This window comes from Trichomycterus rosablanca, chromosome 5 (genome assembly GCF_030014385.1).
Source record: "Trichomycterus rosablanca isolate fTriRos1 chromosome 5, fTriRos1.hap1, whole genome shotgun sequence".
NCBI lineage: Eukaryota > Metazoa > Chordata > Actinopteri > Siluriformes > Trichomycteridae > Trichomycterus > Trichomycterus rosablanca.
The window spans coordinates 40,211,627-40,233,381 of record NC_085992.1 but is presented as its reverse complement, the minus strand read 5'-3'; the positions used below and the strand labels follow the sequence as shown (position 1 = coordinate 40,233,381).

General features: G+C 40.6%; 1 protein-coding gene across 2 annotated transcripts in view; it reads right to left on the bottom strand.

The window, feature by feature from the left end:
• Positions 1 to 21,755, bottom strand: part of zgc:171482 (zinc finger protein) — a 174,652-nt gene that overhangs the window by 14,692 nt on the left and 138,205 nt on the right. For both annotated transcript variants that reach the window (XM_062995190.1, XM_062995191.1), the window contains one exon: positions 4,509 to 4,605. In XM_062995190.1, the coding sequence (XP_062851260.1) occupies positions 4,509 to 4,605 (97 nt within the window). The remainder of the gene's footprint in view (positions 1 to 4,508; positions 4,606 to 21,755) is intronic.

The window sequence follows — 21,755 nt, the reverse complement described above, 5'->3', positions numbered from 1 at the left end:
CTTCAATCTGTGTAAGAATTCGTAAAATAAGAAGGTGTTAGGTGTTTTATATAGATTGGAATAGCGAATGTTAAACGAATGTTAAACAGCTGGACAAGGCTTTGAAATCACGTATTTCATGACTCATGAGTACAGAACGTGTAGGCTCTGTGTTATACATGGAGGCTCTTTGTATGGAACACTGTCATCACCTGTCTGTAGTAAGTGTGTTGCAGCGGTTTGGCCTGGAGCTTAGCACTGCATGAGTGCTAACCGGAGGAGGAGGAGGGCGGGGCAGGGCGGGGACCAGATCGGGGCAGAATTCTCACAAGAACTCAAATAAATGCCCGTCAGATATCAAAACACTTTTGGGGGGGAATTGATGACGGAGAGGATAATTTTTATCTTTAAATATTGATGAATGTAGAAAAAAATTATATAAAACAATATATGTTTCCACTGTGTTATGGTCCATCCTAGATGCCTCAGAGCCCAGAGAAGTCAATGCCGCTTCTGAACATGGTTAACATAAGTGTCCCAACTTTTTCTGATTTGGGGTTGTAGAATAGAATGAAAATAGAATTTGGTAAGGCCATATTGGTGGGGCAATGGTACCTCAGTGGTTAAGATACTGGACTAGTAATCCAGTAGGCTCTTAACCCTCAATTGCTTGAACAGTATTCAGTGATGAGTGTAAGTCGCTTTGGGTAAAAGTGATTGCTAAATGCAACAAATGTAAATGTAATGTAAATATAACAGATCAACAATGGCTGCACATCAATCAACTTAAAAAAGCTTCTGGTGAGCAGATAAAATGCTCAAAGTTGGCTAAGCATGTGCTTTGTAAAAAAGAGTATGAAATTCAAGGAACTTGGACCTTTTTGTAGAAATGAATTGCCATTTGTACATTTGAATGTACCTTACTTAACACACCTTACATGTGTTAAGAATACATGGTGGACCATGAAGAGGAAAATAATATGAGGGCAACCACTGACTGTTAAGCAGCAGTCTCACATTTAACAAGATTGGAAAAATCATTCAAGTGCAAAACTGCAATAATTAGTGCCTTCAGTTCCCAAAACATTAAAAAGTCTTATTAATAGGACAGGTAATAAAACACACCTTTCACAGTTGCCTCTGTCCCAACTTTTTGGGAGTGTGTTGCACACATGAAATTCTAAATATGTTTATAAATTGAAGTTGATCAGCAAAAACATTAGAAATTAGTTTAACTTTTATTAGTTAAATTACGGAAGCGTATTACTGCTACACAGATGAAAAAAACAATTATGTTATTATGTTGTTATAACGAGAAACGGATGTTGTTATAACGAGAAAACGGATGTTGTTATAATGAGAAAAGGATGTCGTTAAAATGAGAAAAGGATGTAATTATAATGAGATAGTATGTCGTTATAACAAGAAAGTATCTCGTTAAAACAAGAAAAGGATGTTGTCATAATGAGATAGTATGTCAGTATAACAAGAAAGTATCTCGTTAAAACGAGAAAAGGATTTCCTTAAATGCTGCGTAGCTGGCGGAAGCATATCTGCTGATGGAGGTGTTCACATTAGAGACTTCTACAGTGTTGCTTGTAAGTTGTGCTTTGTATTAGAGTAGATTACTACTGCCACACAGATGAAAAAAAAAGCCGTCAGTATGTCGTTATCACGAGAAAAGGATGTTGTTATAACAAGAAAGTATCTCATTATAACGAGAAAAGGATGTTGTTATAACGAGAAAAGGATCTCGTTAAAATGAGAAAATGATCTCGTTAATACGAGAAAAAGATCTTGTTGATACGAGAAAAAGATCTGTTAAAACAACATATATCACAATCACGGGAAATACGTCTATGGTCTTTTGTGTATTCACCTTAAATGGTGCAGTTGACTGAATTGATCAAATTTTACTTCATGCTTGGCTTTTACAAGCAACACTGTAGAAGTCTCTAATGTGAACACCTCCGGCAGCAGATAACACTTCCGTCAGCTACGCAGCATTTAAGGAAATGAACTTTTCTCATTTTAACGACATCCTTTTCTCATTTTAATGAGATCCTTTCTTGTTATAACGACATACTATCTCGTTATAACATACTGATGGCTTTTTTTCATCTGTGAGGCAGCAATACGCTTCCGTATTAAATAAAGATTAACAAATCAGATTCTTCTGTTATTCCATTTTACAAAATCTCCCAACTCTTCTGGAAATGAGGTTTGTATAAAAAAATACAAAATTTAACATACAATGCAAAAATTCAACTTTCCATTCAAATAATTAAACAGATTTTATAATTTGTCATAAAACATTGTATTAAATTCAGGAAAATGTAAAATAAAAGCATGTTTACTAGTCACTGATCGCAGACTTTTGGCCGCTGTTGTATGTTTTAGTTTGACACACTAGGTCTAGCAATATGTCAGTAGTTTAAAACACAGCCGAAGAAACCAGTATTAATTCTTTGTGAAGATTTTGTTGAGCATAAAAAGATCTGATTAAGTGTAAACATGTACAATTACGGGGCTAAAATCCAAGTACTTTAGTGCATTTCAGTATGTCATCTGCAGGAATTCTAAAGTAATCAGATCACTTCCAAAAATCTAATTATGATTAGATTATTATTGCGTTTCTAAACATATTCGTTGATCCACTTAAAAGAAAACGCCTCAGTAGACAAACAGCTTTTTAATGTTTGTAACCTAAAGCAAAATTGGCATGAACTTCATCGTCTTTGCTTGACTGGATAGCACATGGACCTGCTAAAATAACAAGATGGTTAACTGTACCCTTTCAGGAATACAGCTCTCTGCCTTTGGTGATTTCTTATTATAGTGGATGCCTCTGTAATTACTATGAGGGGTTGGTGGGTGCTAAACACTGGTTGCTGATTTGGCTTTCCACTGGTGCCCTCTCACTTTCCTCATGCCACTGTTGGCATGTTAATCAGTTGGTGATGGTGAAGAGCCATTGACAGAGGGGCAGTGTTAGTCATTTAGAGGTTAAAGTGTTCTCACGTTGTACTGAAATAGACCAGCTGTGTAGCAGTGAAGCACTATGGATGAAAAAGGAAGGATATAAAATAGCGTGTGTTATGTTTTGACTGCATTATATTGAAAACTCTGTCTGTCTTTGTCAAGTAAGAATTTCATCAGGATTCACACAGCAGGGGTTCTGCTTCTCTCTCTGTTTCCTCCTGTTTTTAAGTAACAGTGAAGATTTAGAGAAAATAAGCATTACATGTCGTTTTCTGGTACTTAAAGTTATTTGTGCTATTTGTGATGAAACAAAAATGTAAACGTCACATTTTATGATTTATTTGTTCTTAATATCATAAATTAGGCAAAAACTAAAATGTGTAGTAAAATTTGTAGCCATTAATTGAACATTGTGGGGGGACCAAATCTACCCAGTGGGAGGGTTACTTAGACTCTACAGTACATTTAGATATACTTATAATTATTATCATACATATGTATACACACATAATACCATATATGTATAAAGATATAATTATATTCTTTACAGATATGTAAGTTCATTGATATTGCTTTGTTTTTTTTTTGCACAATGCTACTATTCGCACCTCTGGTAGATGCTAATTGCATTTTATTGTTTTGAACTTGTACTGAACACTGACAAAGTTCCATCCATCCATCCATCATCATCATCATCATCATCATCCATCCAACCCATCCATCCATCCATCCATCCATCCATCCATCCATCCATCCATCCATCTATCTGTCTATCTATCTATCTATACTGTAAAGGATGATCTAGTAAGACTTAGGGGCAAATCTACTGGATGGAAGGGTTACTTAGATTCTGCATACTTAAACTCTACAAATTATCTGTCTGTCTGTCTGTCTGTCTGTCTGTCTGTCTGTCTGTCTGTCTGTCTGTCTGTCTATCTATCTATCTATCTATCTATCTATCTATCTATCTATCTATCTATCTATCTATCTATCTATCTATCTATCTATCTATTTATCCATCCAATCTATCTATCTATCTATCTATCTATCTATCTATCTATCTATCTATCTATCTATCTATCTATCTATCTATCTATCTATCTATCTATCTATCTATCTATCTATCTATCTATCCATCCATATTGGGGGGAATATTGGGGGTACACAATACACAATATATAATGTGATTACAGCCATATTGTAAATGATGATCTAGTAAGACTTAAAAATCAACTAAATGTTTCATTTGAATAGAAGTGTTTAATCTTTTACATAGAATTATGCCACTCTGGCTTTAAAACAGTGGATATGTAAAAGTTAGAGATCACAATCTTTCATTCAAATTTACCTACTCGCTAAAGGTAACAATATTACCCTAAACTCTTTTTAAATAAAAATTACTCTAAAATTCTTAATATTATTAAACATATGTGATCTACTTAACACAATGCTGAGTAGATACAGAGTTCAGGACTAGTTAGGGTGATAATGTGAGTTTAATAACAGTAGCTTAGTGTTAAACTATACAATAGCTGAATGTTACTCACTTGTTTTGGTGTTTTGAACCCTGGAGATGTGCATAGTACTGCTCAATGGAATTCAGCACAACTTTACATATGCTGCATGAGTAACTTCTGCGCAGGCCTGCAACAGAAAAAAATCATCCAAAAACATCAGCAATGAATTCAGAACATACTCAGATTCCTTCACTTTTTACAAACTCTAACTGATCTTTTTTTACCAACCAATATTATTAATTTAGTTCATATTTATTAAATGCTTTATCCCGGTCAGAGATACGATGGGTCCACTTTCACCAGAAAACACTGGACGCAAGGCAGGAACACCCCAGATGGGGCACCAAACCACTGAGAAGCATCCTCATAGCTTTATTCTAATATTAGCATGCAGTAGGGACGGCAGTTGCCAGGTGATGTGCAGCGTCTGTCTTTCACCAGAGTTTCATTTTTGTTTTATTAGACCAGAGAATGTCTTTCCTCAGGTGGCCAGAGTCCTTCACGTGCCATTGAGCAAACTCAAAGCAGGCTCTAATATTCCTTGTTCTCAACAGTGGTCACTCTTCCATAAAAACCTGATTTATGAAATGCTGCAGAGATCAAAGGTCATCCATCCAACAAGTATTCCCATCTCTATTGCACAGAGCCTTTGTGGCTCTTTTAGAGTGACCGTTGGGTTCTTTTTTACCTCAAGGACTAAAAGTGTTCTTGCCTAGAAGCAGTTGTGCCAAGCTTCTTCCATTCCAAAGTTATTAAGGCCACTGTGGACCTGGAACTCTCAAAGCCTTAGATATTGTTTTATATCTGGGCCATGATTCATACCTTGCCACAGTTTGATAGCGGAGCTCCGTGGAGAGTTCCTTGGACTTCACGGCTGGGTTATTGTCCTGACAATGCAGTGTAAATTGTGTGCTCTTATAAACTCTGGGTGTGTATGTCCTACTTCTGTGAATTAGAGATTTCAGTTTTTGATTATTAATTAATATTTGAAACTCTAAGTGCATGTTTTCACTGCATCATTATGGGTGATTTTTTGTTGTTTATGCATTTTCTCCCTCTTTTTTTCTCTCACGACTTTTTAGCGCATCCAGTTACCCCAATTGCATTAAGCTTTCTCTCTACTGGTGCTGATCCCTGCCCTGATGGAGGACAGCGAGAGTTACACACGCCCCCTCCGACACGTGTGCATTTTTCACCCTCACACCCCCTCAAACACCTCACTGTCACTGCTGGACTGAGAATAGTCCACCAACCAAAAACATCTAGCCAACAGCACCCCATGGGCAGCGTCCTGTGACCACTGATTAAGGTCTAGAAGATGACCAACTCAAACAGCAGCAATGGATGAACGATCGTCTCTGACTTTACATCTACAAGGTGGACCAACTAGGTAGGAGTGTCTAATAGAGTGGACAGTGAGTGGACACGGTATTTTAAAACTCCAGCAGCACTGCTGTGTCTGATCCACTGATACCAGCACAACACACACTAACACACCACCACCATGTCAGTGTCACTGCAGTGCTGAGAATCATCCACCACCTAAATAATACCCACTCTGTAGTGGTCCTGTGGGGGTCTTGATCATTAAAGAACAGAGTAAAATCAGGCTAAAAAGGTATGTAGAGAAATAGATGGACTACAGTCAGTAATTGTAGAACTACAATATATATATATATATATATATACTGTATATATACTGTATATATATATAGTATATATATATATATATATATATATATATATATTATTATTTTTTTTTGTAAACACTACATTTGCGTCTGAAATTCTTATTTCTTTCTTAAGGCATTGCTGGTCAGCCACTATAAGTAGTGTTTAAGTGGTTGGTATGGTAGCAGTACAGACAATATGAGCAACTTCCCTCCAATAACGCAGCGCATAATTAATGCAATAAAAATAAATGTACAAACTATTGCTATTTTATACCCATTTTGTCTGTTGGACAGTGTATTTGATCAGTGTATTGATGTGTACATTTTTCATCAGCCCATAATAGCTACTCAATTTCTATTAAAATCTTCAGAAAGTGCAAGTGTGCATTAACAATTTAGGACGTCTTTTGTTCCCAGTGAACTTTTGATTTGTTGGGAAATAATTTGCTGGTTTAGCAGAATAGAGCAAAGCCACATGCTCCAACATGCAATAGAGGCAAAACAGATGCATGCTAATTAAGGGGTGTGCAGGTGGTACGGAACAGCAGAGGCCCAAAAAAGATAGATAGAGGAGATAAGTAAGAGAGAGGGAGAAGAGAAGCTGGAAAGAATGAGTGGAGTGACACTTATTCGTCACATATGGAGAAACCACGTGATCCTGTGTAGTGGCTTGATTTACATAAGACATCTGCAGAGTTATTTTCAGAGAACTATTATGTTTATAGCTGTTGGAAATCAGCCACTGATCAAAATGATATATTTTCTAAGCTATCTATTATGTAGTTTAAATATTTGATTGCTGTTTGATTACTGGGCGGCACAGTGGCTTAGTGGGTAGCACTGTCGCCTCACAGCAAGAAGGTTCTGGGTTCGATCCCCAGGCGGGGCGGTCCGGGTCCCTTCTGTGCGGAGTTTGCATGTTCTCCCCGTGTCTGCGTGGGTTTCCTCCGAGCGCTCCGGTTTCCTTCCACAATCCAAAAACATGCAGTCAGGTTAATTGGAGACACTAAATTGCCCTGTAAGTGAATGGGTGTGTGTATGTGTGTGTGTGTGTGTGTGTCTGCCTAGCGATGGACTGGCGTACCATCCAGGGTGTTACTGTGTGCCTTGCGCCCATTGAAAAGCTGGGATAGGCTCCAGCAAGAAAATGAATGAATGTTTGATTACTGGATGGACTAGCGACCTGTCCAGCAAGTTACCCGCCTGTGAATCGGACCCACCATGACTGTGACTAGTATAAAGTGGTAGTAAAACATTTCCATTTTCGACACTTTTATCCAAAGCGACTTACAGTCTAAGCAACGGTTAAGAGCCCTGCTCAAGGGTCCAACAGTGTCAACCTGCCAGTGGTTGGGTTTGAACCAGCAACCTTCTGCTTACTAGTCCACTACCTTAACCGTTAGGCTACAAATGCCTACATTCTTTAAAAAAGAGCTTATTAATACAATTCAATGTTTAGTACTGTTGGTCAGTGGTCAGTGGATCATGGCTCAATCATGCAAGCTCTATTTGTGAAGACTGCCAATTCATAAAGTAAATACACCGATCAGGCATAACATTATGACCACCTTCCTAATATTGTGTTGGTCCCTCTTTTGCTGCCAAAACAGCCCTGCAACTGTGATGCACTGTGTATTCTGACACCTTTCTATCAGAACCAGCATTAACTTCTTCAGCAATTTGAGCTACAGTAGCTCGTCTGTTGGATCGGACCACACGGGCCAGCCTTCGCTCCCCACGTACATCAATGAGCCTTGGCCGCCCATGACCCTGTTGCCGGTGTACCACTTTTGATAGATACTGACCACTGCAGATCGGGAACACCCCACAAGAGCGGCAGTTTTGGAGATGCTCTGACCCAGTCATCTAGCCATCACAATTTGGCCCTTGTCAAACTCGCTAAAATCCTTGCGCTCGCCCATTTTTCCTGCTTCTAACACATCAACTTTGAGGATAAAATGTTCACTTGCTGCCTAATATATCCCACCCACTAACAGGTGCCGTGATGAAGAGATAATCAGTGTTATTCACTTCACCTGTCAGTGGTCATAATGTCATGCATGGTCAGTGTAAAATGCAATAATGCAAATAAATACAAGCTAAAATTCTGTGTTGGCTACACTAAAACAGACAATGAATGAATAAATTACTTTGAAAACAAATATACTGGCAAGTTTAATCAAAATATCTAAAATCTACCTACGTTTTTGCTGGGTTGTAATCTTAAGTACATTTAGCTTGTATTTATAATTTAGCCTGCGTGATTGAGCCAGGGCAGCACGGTGGCTAAGTGGGTAGCACTGTCGCCTCACAGCAAGAAGGTCCGGGGTTCGATCCCCAGGTGGGGCGGTCTGTGTCCTTTCTGTGTGGAGTTTGCATGTTCTCCCCGTGTCTGCGAGGGTTTCCTCCGGGAGCTCCGGTTTCCTCCCACAGTCCAAAATCATGCAGCCAGGTTCATTGGAGACACTGAATTGCACTATAGGTGAATGGGTGTGTACGTGTGTGTGTGTGTGTGTGTGTGTATGTATGTGTGTCTGCCCTGCAATGGACTGGTGCCCTGTCCAGGGTGTTACTGTGTGCCTTGTGCCCATTGAAAAGCTGGGATAGGCTCCAGCACCCCCCCGATGCGAACCTGATTGGATAAGCGGTTAAGACAGTGAGTGAGTGATTGAGCCATGATGAACTGACCTCTCACCAACACTGATTTGTATTAATGAGCTCTAATAAGTTTTTTTGAAAAATGTTTCCTAAATGTTAGGCTCCTAATGACTTCACAGCATGACGCTAATCATCCAGTCCAGCGTGAGCCCAAGACAGTTTATAATTCTGCGTACTTAAAATGCCAAAAATGTCATCAAGAACCACACAGAGAAGTAGAAAAGCATGGAGAAAGAGAAAACTCAGACTGATGAATGATCACAGGAAGTAGATGAAGGTTTGAGCTGAATTCTAGCTGTAGGCAAAGAACTCACTCTTATTTTCAGACAGCGGGCTATCAATCTTATTGTGTTCTTCTAGTAATTGCTACAAAGTGGAATGAGCATTTGAAGAATTCCACTTCATTTTTAACCTGTCTTGCTTGAACAGACAGAGAAAGATTGAAGAGGGCGGTTGCTCGGTCTTGGCATTTCATCTGTTTTGGGTGGATTAATTTGAGATTAAAAGAAAAGCAAAACAAACAAATTAAATAGCTTCACAAGTAATTGATTTGATATTTTTCACTATGGTGATCCTGAGCTACAGTTACTGTGTGCAGAGGCATTGTCTTCCTCACAGGTTTCCTTTGAGTATTCTATCTATTCTATTCTATCGATCGGCCATAACATTAAAACCACCTCCATGTTTCTACACTCACTGTCCATTTTATCAGCTCCACTTACCATATAGGAGCACTTTGTAGTTCTACAATTACTGTAGTCCATCTGTTTCTCTACATACTTTTTTAGCCTGCTTTCACCCTGTTGTTCAATGGTCAGGACCCCCACAGGACCACCACAGTGCAGGTATTATTTAGGTGGTGGATCATTCTCAGCACTGCAATGACACTGACATGGTGGTGGTGTGTTAGTGTGTGTTGTGCTGGTATGAGTGGATCAGACACAACAGCGCTGCTGGAGTTTTTAAATACCGCGTCCACTCACTGTCCACTCTATTAGACACTCCTACCTAGTTGGTCCACCTTGTAGAATAAAGTCAGAGACGATCGCTCATCTATTGCTGGTCTTTGAGTTGGTCATCTTCTAGACCAGGATGCTGCCCACGGGGTGCTGTTGGCTGGATATTTTTTTGGCTCTCAGACCAGCAGTGACAGTGAGGTGTTTAAAAACTCCAGCAGCGCTGCTGTGTCTTATCCACTCATACCAGCACAACACACACTAACACACCACCACCATGTCAGTGTCACTGCAGTGCTAAGAATCATCCACCACCTAAATAATACCTGCTCTGTAGTGGTCCTGGGAGAGTCCTGACCATTAAAGAACAGCATGAAAGGAGGCTAACAAAGCATGCAGAGAAACATGGACTACAGTCAGTAATTGTAGAACTACAAAGCGCTTCTATATGGTAAGTGGAGCTGATAAAATGGACAGTGAGTGTAGAAACAAGGAGGTGGTTTTATTGTTATGGCTGATCGGTATATAACTCCATTCCTGCATTCCAAAAAAAGTTGGGACAGGGGCAATGGTTACCCATGGTTAACTTGACAAGCATTTTTAAAGTATTTCTGAGCCCATGATGTATTATTTAAAATAGAATCATGTCAGTTTTTGAAGCCAGGTCAGAGATTGAAGGTCATGAGTTTTGAAAATTGGTTCTCTTTATGCACAGCTATTTCTCCAGATTGTCTGAATTTTTTAATAATAGACTAACAATGATGGATGGTATTTGATGAAATCCCTAAATTCTTAGCATTTGTGCATTCAGAAACATTTCAAAAACTATGTAAGAGAATAGTCCAACAGTTTAAGTGGTGAACCAGACCCATCCTTGCTCTAATACCCAAGCATGGCAGCATTACCTTACCCGTTACCTATTTACTTCAGAACCTTCCAGTCTTATATGGTTCCTGTCCTAACTTTTTAAAATGCTGTAGTTATCAAATTAGGAATTAGCATGTTTTTATGAAATTCAATGACGTTAATATACTGTAAATATCTTTTATTTGTGAGCAGCTTGGTGGCTCAGTGGGTAGAACTGTTGCCTGACAGCAATAATGTTCTGGGTTTGATTGCCAGGTGGCACGGTCTGGGGCCTTTCTGTGTGGAGTTTGCATGTTTTCCCCATTTTTGTGTTTGTTTCCTATGGGTGCACCAGTTCCCTCCAACAACTCCATGCAGTCAGGTTAATTGGAGCTACTTACACTGATCATCCATAACATTAAAACCACCTCCTTGTTTCTACACTCACTGTCCATTTTATTGGCTCTACTTACCATATAGAAGCACTTTGTAGTTCTACAATTACTGACTGTAGTCCATCTATTTCTCTACATACTTTTTTTTAGCCCTCTTTAATGCTGTTCTTCAATGGTCAGGACCCCCACAGGACCCCCACAGAGCAGGTATTATTTGGGTGGTGGATGATTCTCAGCACTGCAGTGACACTGACATGGTGGTGGTGTGTTAGTGTGTGTTGTGCTGGTATGAGTGGAAGAGAAACAGCGGCACTGCTGGAGTTTTAAATAGTGTCCACTCACTGTCTACTCTATTAAACAATCCTACCTAGTTGGTCCACTTTGTAGACGTAAAGTCAGAGACGATCGCTCATCTATTGCTGCTGTTTGAGTTGGTCATCTTCTAGACCTTCATCAGTGGTCACAGGATATATTTTTGGTTGGTGGACTATTCTCAGTCCAGCAGTGACAGTGAGGTGTTTAAAAACTCCATCAGCATTGCTATGTCTTATCCACTCATACCAGCACAGCACACACTAACACACCCATGTGGTGGCAGTGATAGCTCAGTGGTTAAGGTACTGGACTAGTAAACAGAAGGTTGCCGGTTCAAGCCCCGCCACCACCAAGTTGCCACTGTTGGGTCCCTGAGCAAGGCCCTTAACCCTCAATTGCTCATCGTGTTCAGCTCATTGTGTAAGTCGCTTTGGATAAAAGCGTCTGCTAAATGCTGAAAATGTAAATGTAAATGTCAGTGTCACTGCAGTGCTGAGAATGACCCACCACCCAAATAATACCTGCTCTGTAGTGGTCTTGGGAGAGTCCTGACCATTGAAGAACAGCATTAAAGGGGGCTAACAAAGCATGCAGAGAAACAGATGAACTACAGTCAGTAATTGTAGAACTACAGTGCTTCTATATGGCAAGTAAAGCCTATAAACTGGACAATGTGTGTAGAAACAAGGAGGTGGTTTTAATGTTATGGCTGATCGGTATAAATTGCCCTGTGTGTGGGTGTGTTTGTGTCCTGTATTAAACTGATGACCTGTCTGGGTTGTCAACCGTTTGCCAAGTAAATCTGACCTAAAGCGACTTTAAATAGGATAAAGCAGCAGTAAAACAGACAGTAAATGAATAACTGAATCTCTTATTTGTAAAAAAGTTTTATACACATTTTCAACCTATTTCTCTGTATTTATATCAAAATGCTTTAAATACTATATAGTACTCTATAACTGTGTGTAGTATCTATTAATATACACACTGGTGCGTAGGCTGATTTTCAGCATGTACTTATGCATGGTGATGTACAATGACTCTCATGTGTAATACAGCATGTTAGAGTGCTGATATACAGCACAAAAAGAAGAGATTCACTCATTCTCTTTCCTCCTACACACAGTAATAAGTCATTCAGGTTATTATGATGCTAGCAGTGGGATACTGTTATGTTGAAACAAAAAAAATAACAAGCTGACAGGTAAAGAAGTACAGCACTTCTTTACAGTGATCTAATGCAGCTTTGAAAAACAACTGTGTCATATATTGTACCCATAAACATCTCCATGAGCTTTGAGACTGTGGTGCTTCCATTTGTTCTTTGTTCTTGTGATCAGCAACAAACTTAAGACTTTAAGGTGATTGTTTTAAAGCAGGGACGACAGCCCACAGCAATGTAATAATTGACCCTGGACAGTTTCACTGATGTTCCAGTAGATTATAATTCATTGCTGACCTGTTATTGGTGGTTCTTTGATTACATTTGTCCACATCGCTTAGCATATGATGAGTCTGTGCTTTCTTCTCAACCCTGTAAGATGAGTCTGGGCTTTCTTCTCAACCCTGTTAGATGAGTTTGGGCTTTCTTCTCAACCCTGTAAGGTGAGTTTGGGCTTTCTTCTCAACCCTGTAAGGTGAGTTTGGGCTTTCTTCTCAACCCTGTAAGGTGAGTTTGGACTTTCTTCTTAACCCTGTAAGATGAGTTTGGGCTTCCTTCTCAACACTGTTAGATGAGTTTGTGCTTTCTTCTCAACCCTGTAAGATGAGTTTAGGCTTACTTCTTAACCCTGTAAGGTGAGTTTGGGCTTTCATCTCAACCCTGTAAGATGAGTTGAAAGCCCAGACATATCATATGCAGGTCAGCAGTGAATTGTAAGCTACTGGAACATCAGTCCCTGCATTAAAACAATCACCTTAAAGTCTTAAGTTTTTTTGCTGATCACAAGAACAAAGAACAAATTGAAGCAGCAGCTTATTTGTTGCACCACAGTCTCAAAGCTCATGGAGATGTTTTTGGGTACAATATATGACACAATTGTTTTTCAAAGCTGCATTAGATCACTGTAAAGCAGTGCTGTACTTCTTTACCTGTCAGCTTATTTTCTTTTTGTTTCAACATAACAGTATCGCACTGCTAGCATCATAATAACCTGAATGACTTATTACTGTATGTAGGAGGAACAGAATGAGTGAATCTCTTCTTTTTGTGCTGTATATCAGCACTCTAACATGCTGTATTACACATGAGAGTCATTGTGGATCACCATGCATGAGTACAAAGTTGTTATTTTCTGAAATGATTTAGAAGATTACCTTGCATACCTGCCTTGTTAGGCGGAGAATGTAGTTTTTATACATTTCTCATTATCACACAAGTCACTAAGGAGACGTTTTTCCTTCTTATCTTGTAAAATGTGCTTTACTGCTATTCACAATGTACCCAGGAGCACATTTTAATTAAGTTGTATTTCAGGTTTTAAATACAGTGCCTTGCAAAAGTATTCAGCCCCTTTGAACTTTTCAACCTTTTGCCACATTTCAGGCTTCAAACATAACGATATGAAATTGTAATTTTTTGTGAAGAATCAACAACAAGTGGGACACAATCGTGAAGTAGAACGAAATTTATTGGATATTTTAAACTTTTTTTAGAAATAAAAAACTAAAAAGTGGGGCGTGCAATATTATTCAGCCCCTTTACTTTCAGTGCAGCAAACTCACTCCAGAAGTTCAGTGAGGATCTCTGAATGATCCAATGTTGACCTAAATGACTGATGGTGATAAATAGAATCCACCTGTGTGTAATCAAGTCTCCGTATAAATGCACCTGCTCTGTGACAGTCTCAGAGTTCTGTTTAAAACGCAGAGAGCATCATGAAGACCAAGGAACACACCAGGCAGGTCCGAGATACTGTTGTGGAGAAGTTTAAAGCCGGATTTGGATACAAAAAGATTTCCCAAGCTTTAAACATCTCAAGGAGCACTGTGCAAGCGATCATATTGAAATGGAAGGAGTATCAGACCACTGCAAATCTACCAAGACCCGGCCGTCCCTCTAAACTTTCAGCTCAAACAAGGAGAAGACTGATCAGAGATGCAGCCAAGAGGCCCATGATCACTCTGAATGAACTGCAGAGATCTACAGCTGAGGTGGGAGACTCTGTCCATAGGACACAATCAGTCGTACACTGCACAAATCTGGCCTTTATGGAAGAGTGGCAAGAAGAAAGCCATTTCTCAAAGATATCCATAAAAAGTCACCTGGGAGACACACCAAACATGTGGAAGAAGGTGATCTGGTCAGATGAAACCAAAATCGAACTTTTTGGCCACAATGCAAAACGTTATGTTTGGCGTAAAAGCAACACAGCTCATCACCCTGAACACACCATCCCCACTGTCAAACATGGTGGTGGCAGCATCATGGTTTGGGCCTGCTTTTCTTCAGCAGGGACAGGGAAGATGGTTAAAATTGATGGGAAGATGGATGGAGCCAAATACAGGACCATTCTGGAAGAAAACCTGTTGCAGTCTGCAAAAGACCTGAGACTGGGACGGAGATTTATCTTCCAACAAGACAATGATCCAAAACATAAAGCAAAATCTACAATGGAATGGTTCACAAATAAACGTATCCAGGTGTTAGAATGGCCAAGTCAAAGTCCAGACCTGAATCCCATCGAGAATCTGTGGAAAGAGCTGAAAACTGCTGTTCACAAACGCTCTCCATCCAACCTCACTGAGCTCGAGCTGTTTTGCAAGGAAGAATGGGCAAAAATTTCTGTCTCTCGATGTGCAAAACTGATAGAGACATACCCCAAGCGACTTGCAGCTGTAATCGCAGCAAAAGGTGGCGCTACAAAGTATTAACGCAAGGGGGCTGAATAATATTGCACGCCCCACTTTTCAGTTTTTTATTTCTAAAAAAAGTTTAAAATATCCAATAAATTTCGTTCCACTTCACGATTGTGTCCCACTTGTTGTTGATTCTTCACAAAAAATAAAAATTTCATATCGTTATGTTTGAAGCCTGAAATGTGGCAAAAGGTTGAAAAGTTGAAGGGGGCCGAATACTTTTGCAAGGCACTGTATATTTTTTTATTGTGCTTATTAAGAGATACACTGAAAACCTTTAAAAGCCCTCTGTTTGAATGTTGATATATTAAATTACTGTAATGCAAGCAAGACTTTGGTTCCTTCAAAATTATGTAACTTATCTGGTGTAAAACAAATATAGTCAAGTTTATTTACTATGTGTTACTGATATGATACTAAACTGTATCTTTCGACTTACAATATAAAAAAGTGAGATGTCAGAAGACCCTATACCCTGTACTCTAAACCATAACAATTTATGTTTAACGACATGCTGTATTTCTAGTGGGTAGAGCTTTGGGCTATCAACCGGAAGATTGGCGGTTCAAATTCAGGCTCTGCTATGCATAATAGATAATATTAGATAATTCATAGATTATAATTATAATAATTCATTAAGACATAGATAATTCTCAGCACTGCAGTGACACTGACATGGTGGTGGTGTGTTAGTGTGTGTTGTCCTGGTATGAGGGGATTAGACACAGCAATGCCGCTGGAGGTTGCCGGACACCTCACTGTCACTGCTGGACTGAGAATAGTCCACCAACCAAAAATATCCAGCCAACAGCACCCCGTGGGCAGCGTCCTGTGACCACTGATGAAGGTCTAGAAGATGACCAACTCAAACAGCAGCAATAGATTTTAAGTTTTGCTAGCCAATGGTCCAGCGTGCCTGAGAATTAAATATGTCTTCTGTGAGTGAAAAATGAATTGCTTTAGTTTTAGAAGTAAAAAATCTCCACTGGACAGGTACTCCGGTTGAAAACCCCTGTGCTAGTGGAATATCTCACTTTTAAATATTTTAACCATTTTATTTCTTCATTTTCTTTACTTGTGTCTTTTCACATTCCTTTTTACAGATGTTACACCTACACTGTTCATAAGTTCAGTGGACACACAGCTTGTCTTTGTATTTCACACTTCCCTCTGTTTAATCTGTTTATTTTCAGTTTCAATTCACACAGACTGCTGCACTTTAAAGCCCTTGTGTAAAACATAAATCCCCCCCCGATGGTTTCCTGCCGTTTAATTTAGGAGAAAATTAATAAATTCTCTGAGACACCAGGGACCATTCTTTATTTCCACTGTCTCAGCGTTACACTAAAGTCTCAGTTGGAAGGCCATTACACTGAAGTGGGTTCCACATAAACAGGTTAAGTTGTAATCTCCCAGCAGTCACTGCTTCAATAGTGTGAACGAGTGGGAGACCTTCTAAATGAACCATGTCTCTAAAAGAGAATGAAAGGGATAAAACAGATGCAATGAACTTTATGAGAGGAAATATAAAAAATATGGTGCATGTGTGTCTGTGAGTTTTATAAAGCTGCTATTAATAAATGAATAGAATACAGTGCCATGAATGGTATGGGTGCTGCACAGGACCAGGTTTTTGGGTACTTGGGTTCAATCCCAACCACTGATCACTGTATGTGAAAGGTTTTGCAGGTTATTACCTCCCAAAACAGGCTGGTAGGTTGATCTGGTGCTCTAAATTTGTTGGGCAATGAGTGAGAGGCACACAGTAACACCCTGGATGGGTTGCCAGTCCATCGCAGGGCAGACACACACACATACACACACCCATTCACCTATAGGGCAATTCAGTGTCTCCAATTAGTCTGACTGCATGTTTTTGGACTGTGGGGACTGCGGCTCCCGGAGGAAACCCAGGCAGACACAGGAAGAACATGCAAATTCCGCACAGAAAGGACCCAGACCGTCCCGCCTCGGGATCGAACCCAGGACCTTCTTGCTGTGAGGCGACAGTGCTACCCACCAAGCCACTGTGCCGCCCTAAAAATTTAATTACTCACTCACTGTCTTAACCGCTTATCCAATTAGAGTCGCGGGGGGTTGCTGGAGCCTGTCCCAGCTTTTCAATGGGCACAAGGCACAGAGTAACACCCTGGATGGGGCGCCAGTCCATCGCAGGGCAGACACACATGCACACACCCATTCACCTATAGGGCAATTCAGTGTCTCCAGTTAACCTGACTGCATGTTTTTGGACTGTGGGAGGAAACCGGAGCTCCCGGAGAAAACTCCGCACAGAAAGGACCCGGACCGCCCCGCCTGGGGATCAAACCCAGGACCTTTATGCTGTGAGGCGACAGTGCTACCCACCAAGCCACTGTGCCGCCCTAAAATGTCATTTTTGTGGGTTTCCTCCCACAGTCCAAAGACATGCAGTCAAGTTAATTGGAGATACTAGATTAGATGTGTTTAAAGTTTAAAAAGTGAGTGAGTGAGGAAACCCACACAGACACAGGGAGAACATGCAAACTCCACACAGAAAGGACCCAGACTGCTTAATCTGGGAATCAAACCCAGAACCTTCTTGCTGTGAGCCACAGTGCTGAACCCTTATTAAAAATGTGATAATGAACATTTTATAAATATGGACACAGTGTCATTGATGAAGGATAAAAACAACTTGGTGTTTCCTTTGGTGGGCTTGCTAAATATGAGTGAGTGAGTGAGTGAGTGAGAGAGTGAGTGAGAGAGTGAGTGAGTGAGAGAGTGAGTGAGTGAGTGAGTGAGTGAGTGAGAGAGTGAGTGAGTGAGTGAGTGAGTGAGTGAGTGAGCGAGCAAACGAGTTTCTAAGTCCACTGGGTGCATTGCGTCCAGATTAAACATTAAATAAAACTGTTCCATTCAAAGTGATCTGTAATTTCAGCAACAAGGACAGAAAATATGAACACTTAAAATAGTAGTGTAGGTGCTGCACTACACTTTGATTTATGGAATGTGTTTGATCCCTGCTACAGGTCATCTGCATCTGGCCTGTGTGGATTTTCTTTGTTCTGTTAATTTATCCCACTTGTCAGTTGGTGGCTGCTTTTAATTGCCCTAGAGGTCCCTAGAGTCCAGAGCCTTACTGGAAACACTGGGAGCAGGTCATTACTTGTTTACTTATTCACACTCACTCGATCACTCCACTCACACTCCACTCATTCCACTCACTTACACACATCACTCTCTTACTCACTGACTCACTCACTCATTCATTCACTTAATGTAGAGTAGCTAATTAACTTTTGCATGTTTTTAGGAGGAAGAACAAATTCAGTGTACACAGAGAAAACCCACAAAGGAGGAACATTTAAAACTCCTCACAGGCAGTAAACCCAGATGACACACCACCAGTTTTGCTACCTACATCCCCAAAGGTGCATCAATTTGTCATGGGGGCGACACGGTGGCTTGTTGGGTAGCACTGTTGCCTCACAACAAGAAGGCCCTGGGTTTGATTCCCAGGTGGAGCTGTCTGGGTCCTTTCTGTGTGGAGTGTGCATGTTTTCCTCGTGTCTGTTTGGCTTTCCTCCAGGAGCTCCGGTTCACTCCCACAGGTCAAAGACATGCAAGTGAGGTGAATTGGAGACACTAAATTGTCCAAGACTGTGGATATAACCTTGTGAACTGATGAATCTTGTGTAATGAGTAAATACCGTTCCTGTCATGAATGTAACCAAAATGTAAAACATGACGTTAAAATCCTAATAAACAAACACTCACTCACTCACTCACTCACTCACTAAGGTTTAATGTAGAGTAGCTAATCAAATTTGCATGGTTTTAGGAGAAACAAAACTAGTGTATCCACAGAAAACCCACAAAGGAGGAGCATTTAAAACTCCTCACAGACATCAAACCCAGATGAGGATTGAACCCATGTCCTCAGGAACTTGGTTTTGTGCAGCACATACACCACCTGCTGTGCTACCTACTGCCCCAAAGAAGTGCACTAAAAGTGAATTAATTTGTAATGGGGCGGCACGGTGGCTTTGTGGGTAGTACCATCGCCTCACAGCAAAAGGCCCTGGGTTTGATTCCCCTGTTGGAGCGGTCTGGGTCCTTTCTGTGTAGAGTTTGCATGTTTTCCCCATGTCTATGTGGCTTTCCTCCAGAAGCTCCGGTTTCCTCCCAAAGTGCAAAGACTTGCAGTCAGAAATTGCCCTTATTGTGTTTGTGTGTTAAGGTGTTTGTTTGTTTATTAGTATTTTAACGTCATGTTTTACACTTTGGTTACATTCATGACAGGAACGGTAGTTACTGATTACACAAGATTCATCAGTTCACAAACTTATATGGAACAAAGTCTTGGACAATTTAGTGTCTCCAATTCACCTCACTTGCATGTCTTCGGACTGTGGGAGGAAACCGGAGCACCCGGAGTAAACCCACACGGACATGGGGAGAACATGCAAACTCCACACAGACAGGACCCGGACCGACCCACCTGTGGATCGAACCCAGGACCTTCTTGCTGTGAGGCGACAGTGCTACCCACTGTGCCACCCGTGTTAAGGTGTAAATGTGTGCATGTATGTCTGCCCTGCGATAGACTGGCACCCTGTCCAGGGTGTTTCTGTTTGCCTAGCGCCCATTGAGAGCTGGGATAAGCTTTAGCACCTCCCGCGACCCTGATTGGGATAAGCGGCTTAAAAAGTAAGTGAGTGAGAGTAATTTGTGATGAGGTTAGTAATGTACCTTAACATAATGCACACCACACGTGTGTATTTTATTTTCTTTTACATGTAATGATGTTATTGCTTGCAAGAAAAGCTTTTTTATATGATTAGCCACCAAAGTGCTGATTTTCTTTTATGAAGTTAAAATAAAACACTTCTTGAGCTTTTCCTGTCCTTGTTAACTACTTTAATATCCAAAAATAAACCTGGTATTTAAGGTTTATACGCTCATTTCACATTCATTGTGAATTTATAATTAGGATGATGAATTACATTTGTCAGGTTTGCAGGGTTCTGACAGTCCCCTGAGAGCCAAGCCCTTTTTTTTAAACACAGCTTTAGGAAACAGACGGGACATAAGCTTAGGGATCTTCACGCTCAGATTCAGCAATGTGAAGTGGATCGTTCTGATTCTGCCTAATAGAGGGGTTGAGCTGTGCTGTTTCTTAGCCTAAATTTAGCTGTGCTAACATCACCAGTTAGAGGCGGGAGACTGGCACGTCTCCTTTGCAGGGTGTTGTAATCAACAGCAAATATTTCTGCTGAGATTTAAATAGAAGGTGACATTCACAGGGGAATGCTATAAACAAGGGCACCGGTTCACTCCTTTCACTGGCTTGCTTGGAAGCAGGCTTATCTATCAGAAATATGAAGCCATCTAAATGTTGAACATGGTTTTATTATCTGAAGTGTGATATACATGCATATTCAGCAATGGTGGTGGGCATCACTCACTTACTCATTGACTCATTTGAGCAACCAATCCACCTGTGGGCGACACACAACACCAGGGTCCTGGAGACTGGGTTGTTTCTCGCCTCTGGTCACAGTCTCTGTGGAGTTTGGCACTATCTTATATCTGTGTGGGTTTTCTCGTGGTGGTTCAGTTTCCTCCTACCTTCCAAAAACATGCCGAATGCCTAGCTGTAACTGAGTAAGGAGATAAAGCTGTTATTGCCCTGTCCAGTGTGAATTGATGCATTGCTCCCATTGTTTCTTACTGGTGCTAAAACCACTGTGATTGTGTTTCGATTGTTTAGGATGAAGCAAAATAAATCAACTGTATAATTTCTGATCTTGTAAGCCACATCTGGATTTTACATTTGTGAGTAATAATAGTGTTACTAGTGTCTAACCTGAACACTGCCACTTCACCCCACTGCTGTGTTCTCTTCCTGTTTAAAACACTGATGCTTGTCTACAAAGCAAAATATAGACCAGCTCCAAAGTACCTTAGAGAACTCATCACACCCCGCTCTGTACCACGCAACCTCCGAGCCACTAGTCTCGCTCGCCTTGATCCTTCACACAGAACTCGGGGAAGACACAGAGCATCAAGGCTCTTCTCTGCACTTGCACCCAAGTGGTGGAACGAACGTCCTCTGTCTGTCTGAACATCCGAGTCTCTCAACATCTTTAAGACGATTAAAAACCCACCTCTTTACTAAGCACTTAAGCTGAGAACTAACATGTACTTACAGTACTAACGCTCTTATTCTTATTCATGTCGTATTTCTTTTTTTCCCCTCCTTTTCTAAGATTTTTTTCTCCCAATTTTCCTCCCTAATCTAGTTGTATCCAATGACCCTGGTTGCGTTACGCTTCACCTCTACCGATACAACCCTCCACTGCTGACTGAGGGGCTTTACAACTGATACACGCCCCCTCTGACACGTGCAGTTCCAACTGCATCTTTTCACCTGCACAAGCTAAGTTCATATGAGGATCAGCTCTGTGCATGGAGAACCACACCCTGATCAGCATTATTCCTCAACTCCGTGAGGGCGCCATCAATCAGCCAGCAGAGGTCGTAATTGCACCAGTTAGGAGGAACCCTGGTCCGGCTTATCCATCTCTGAAC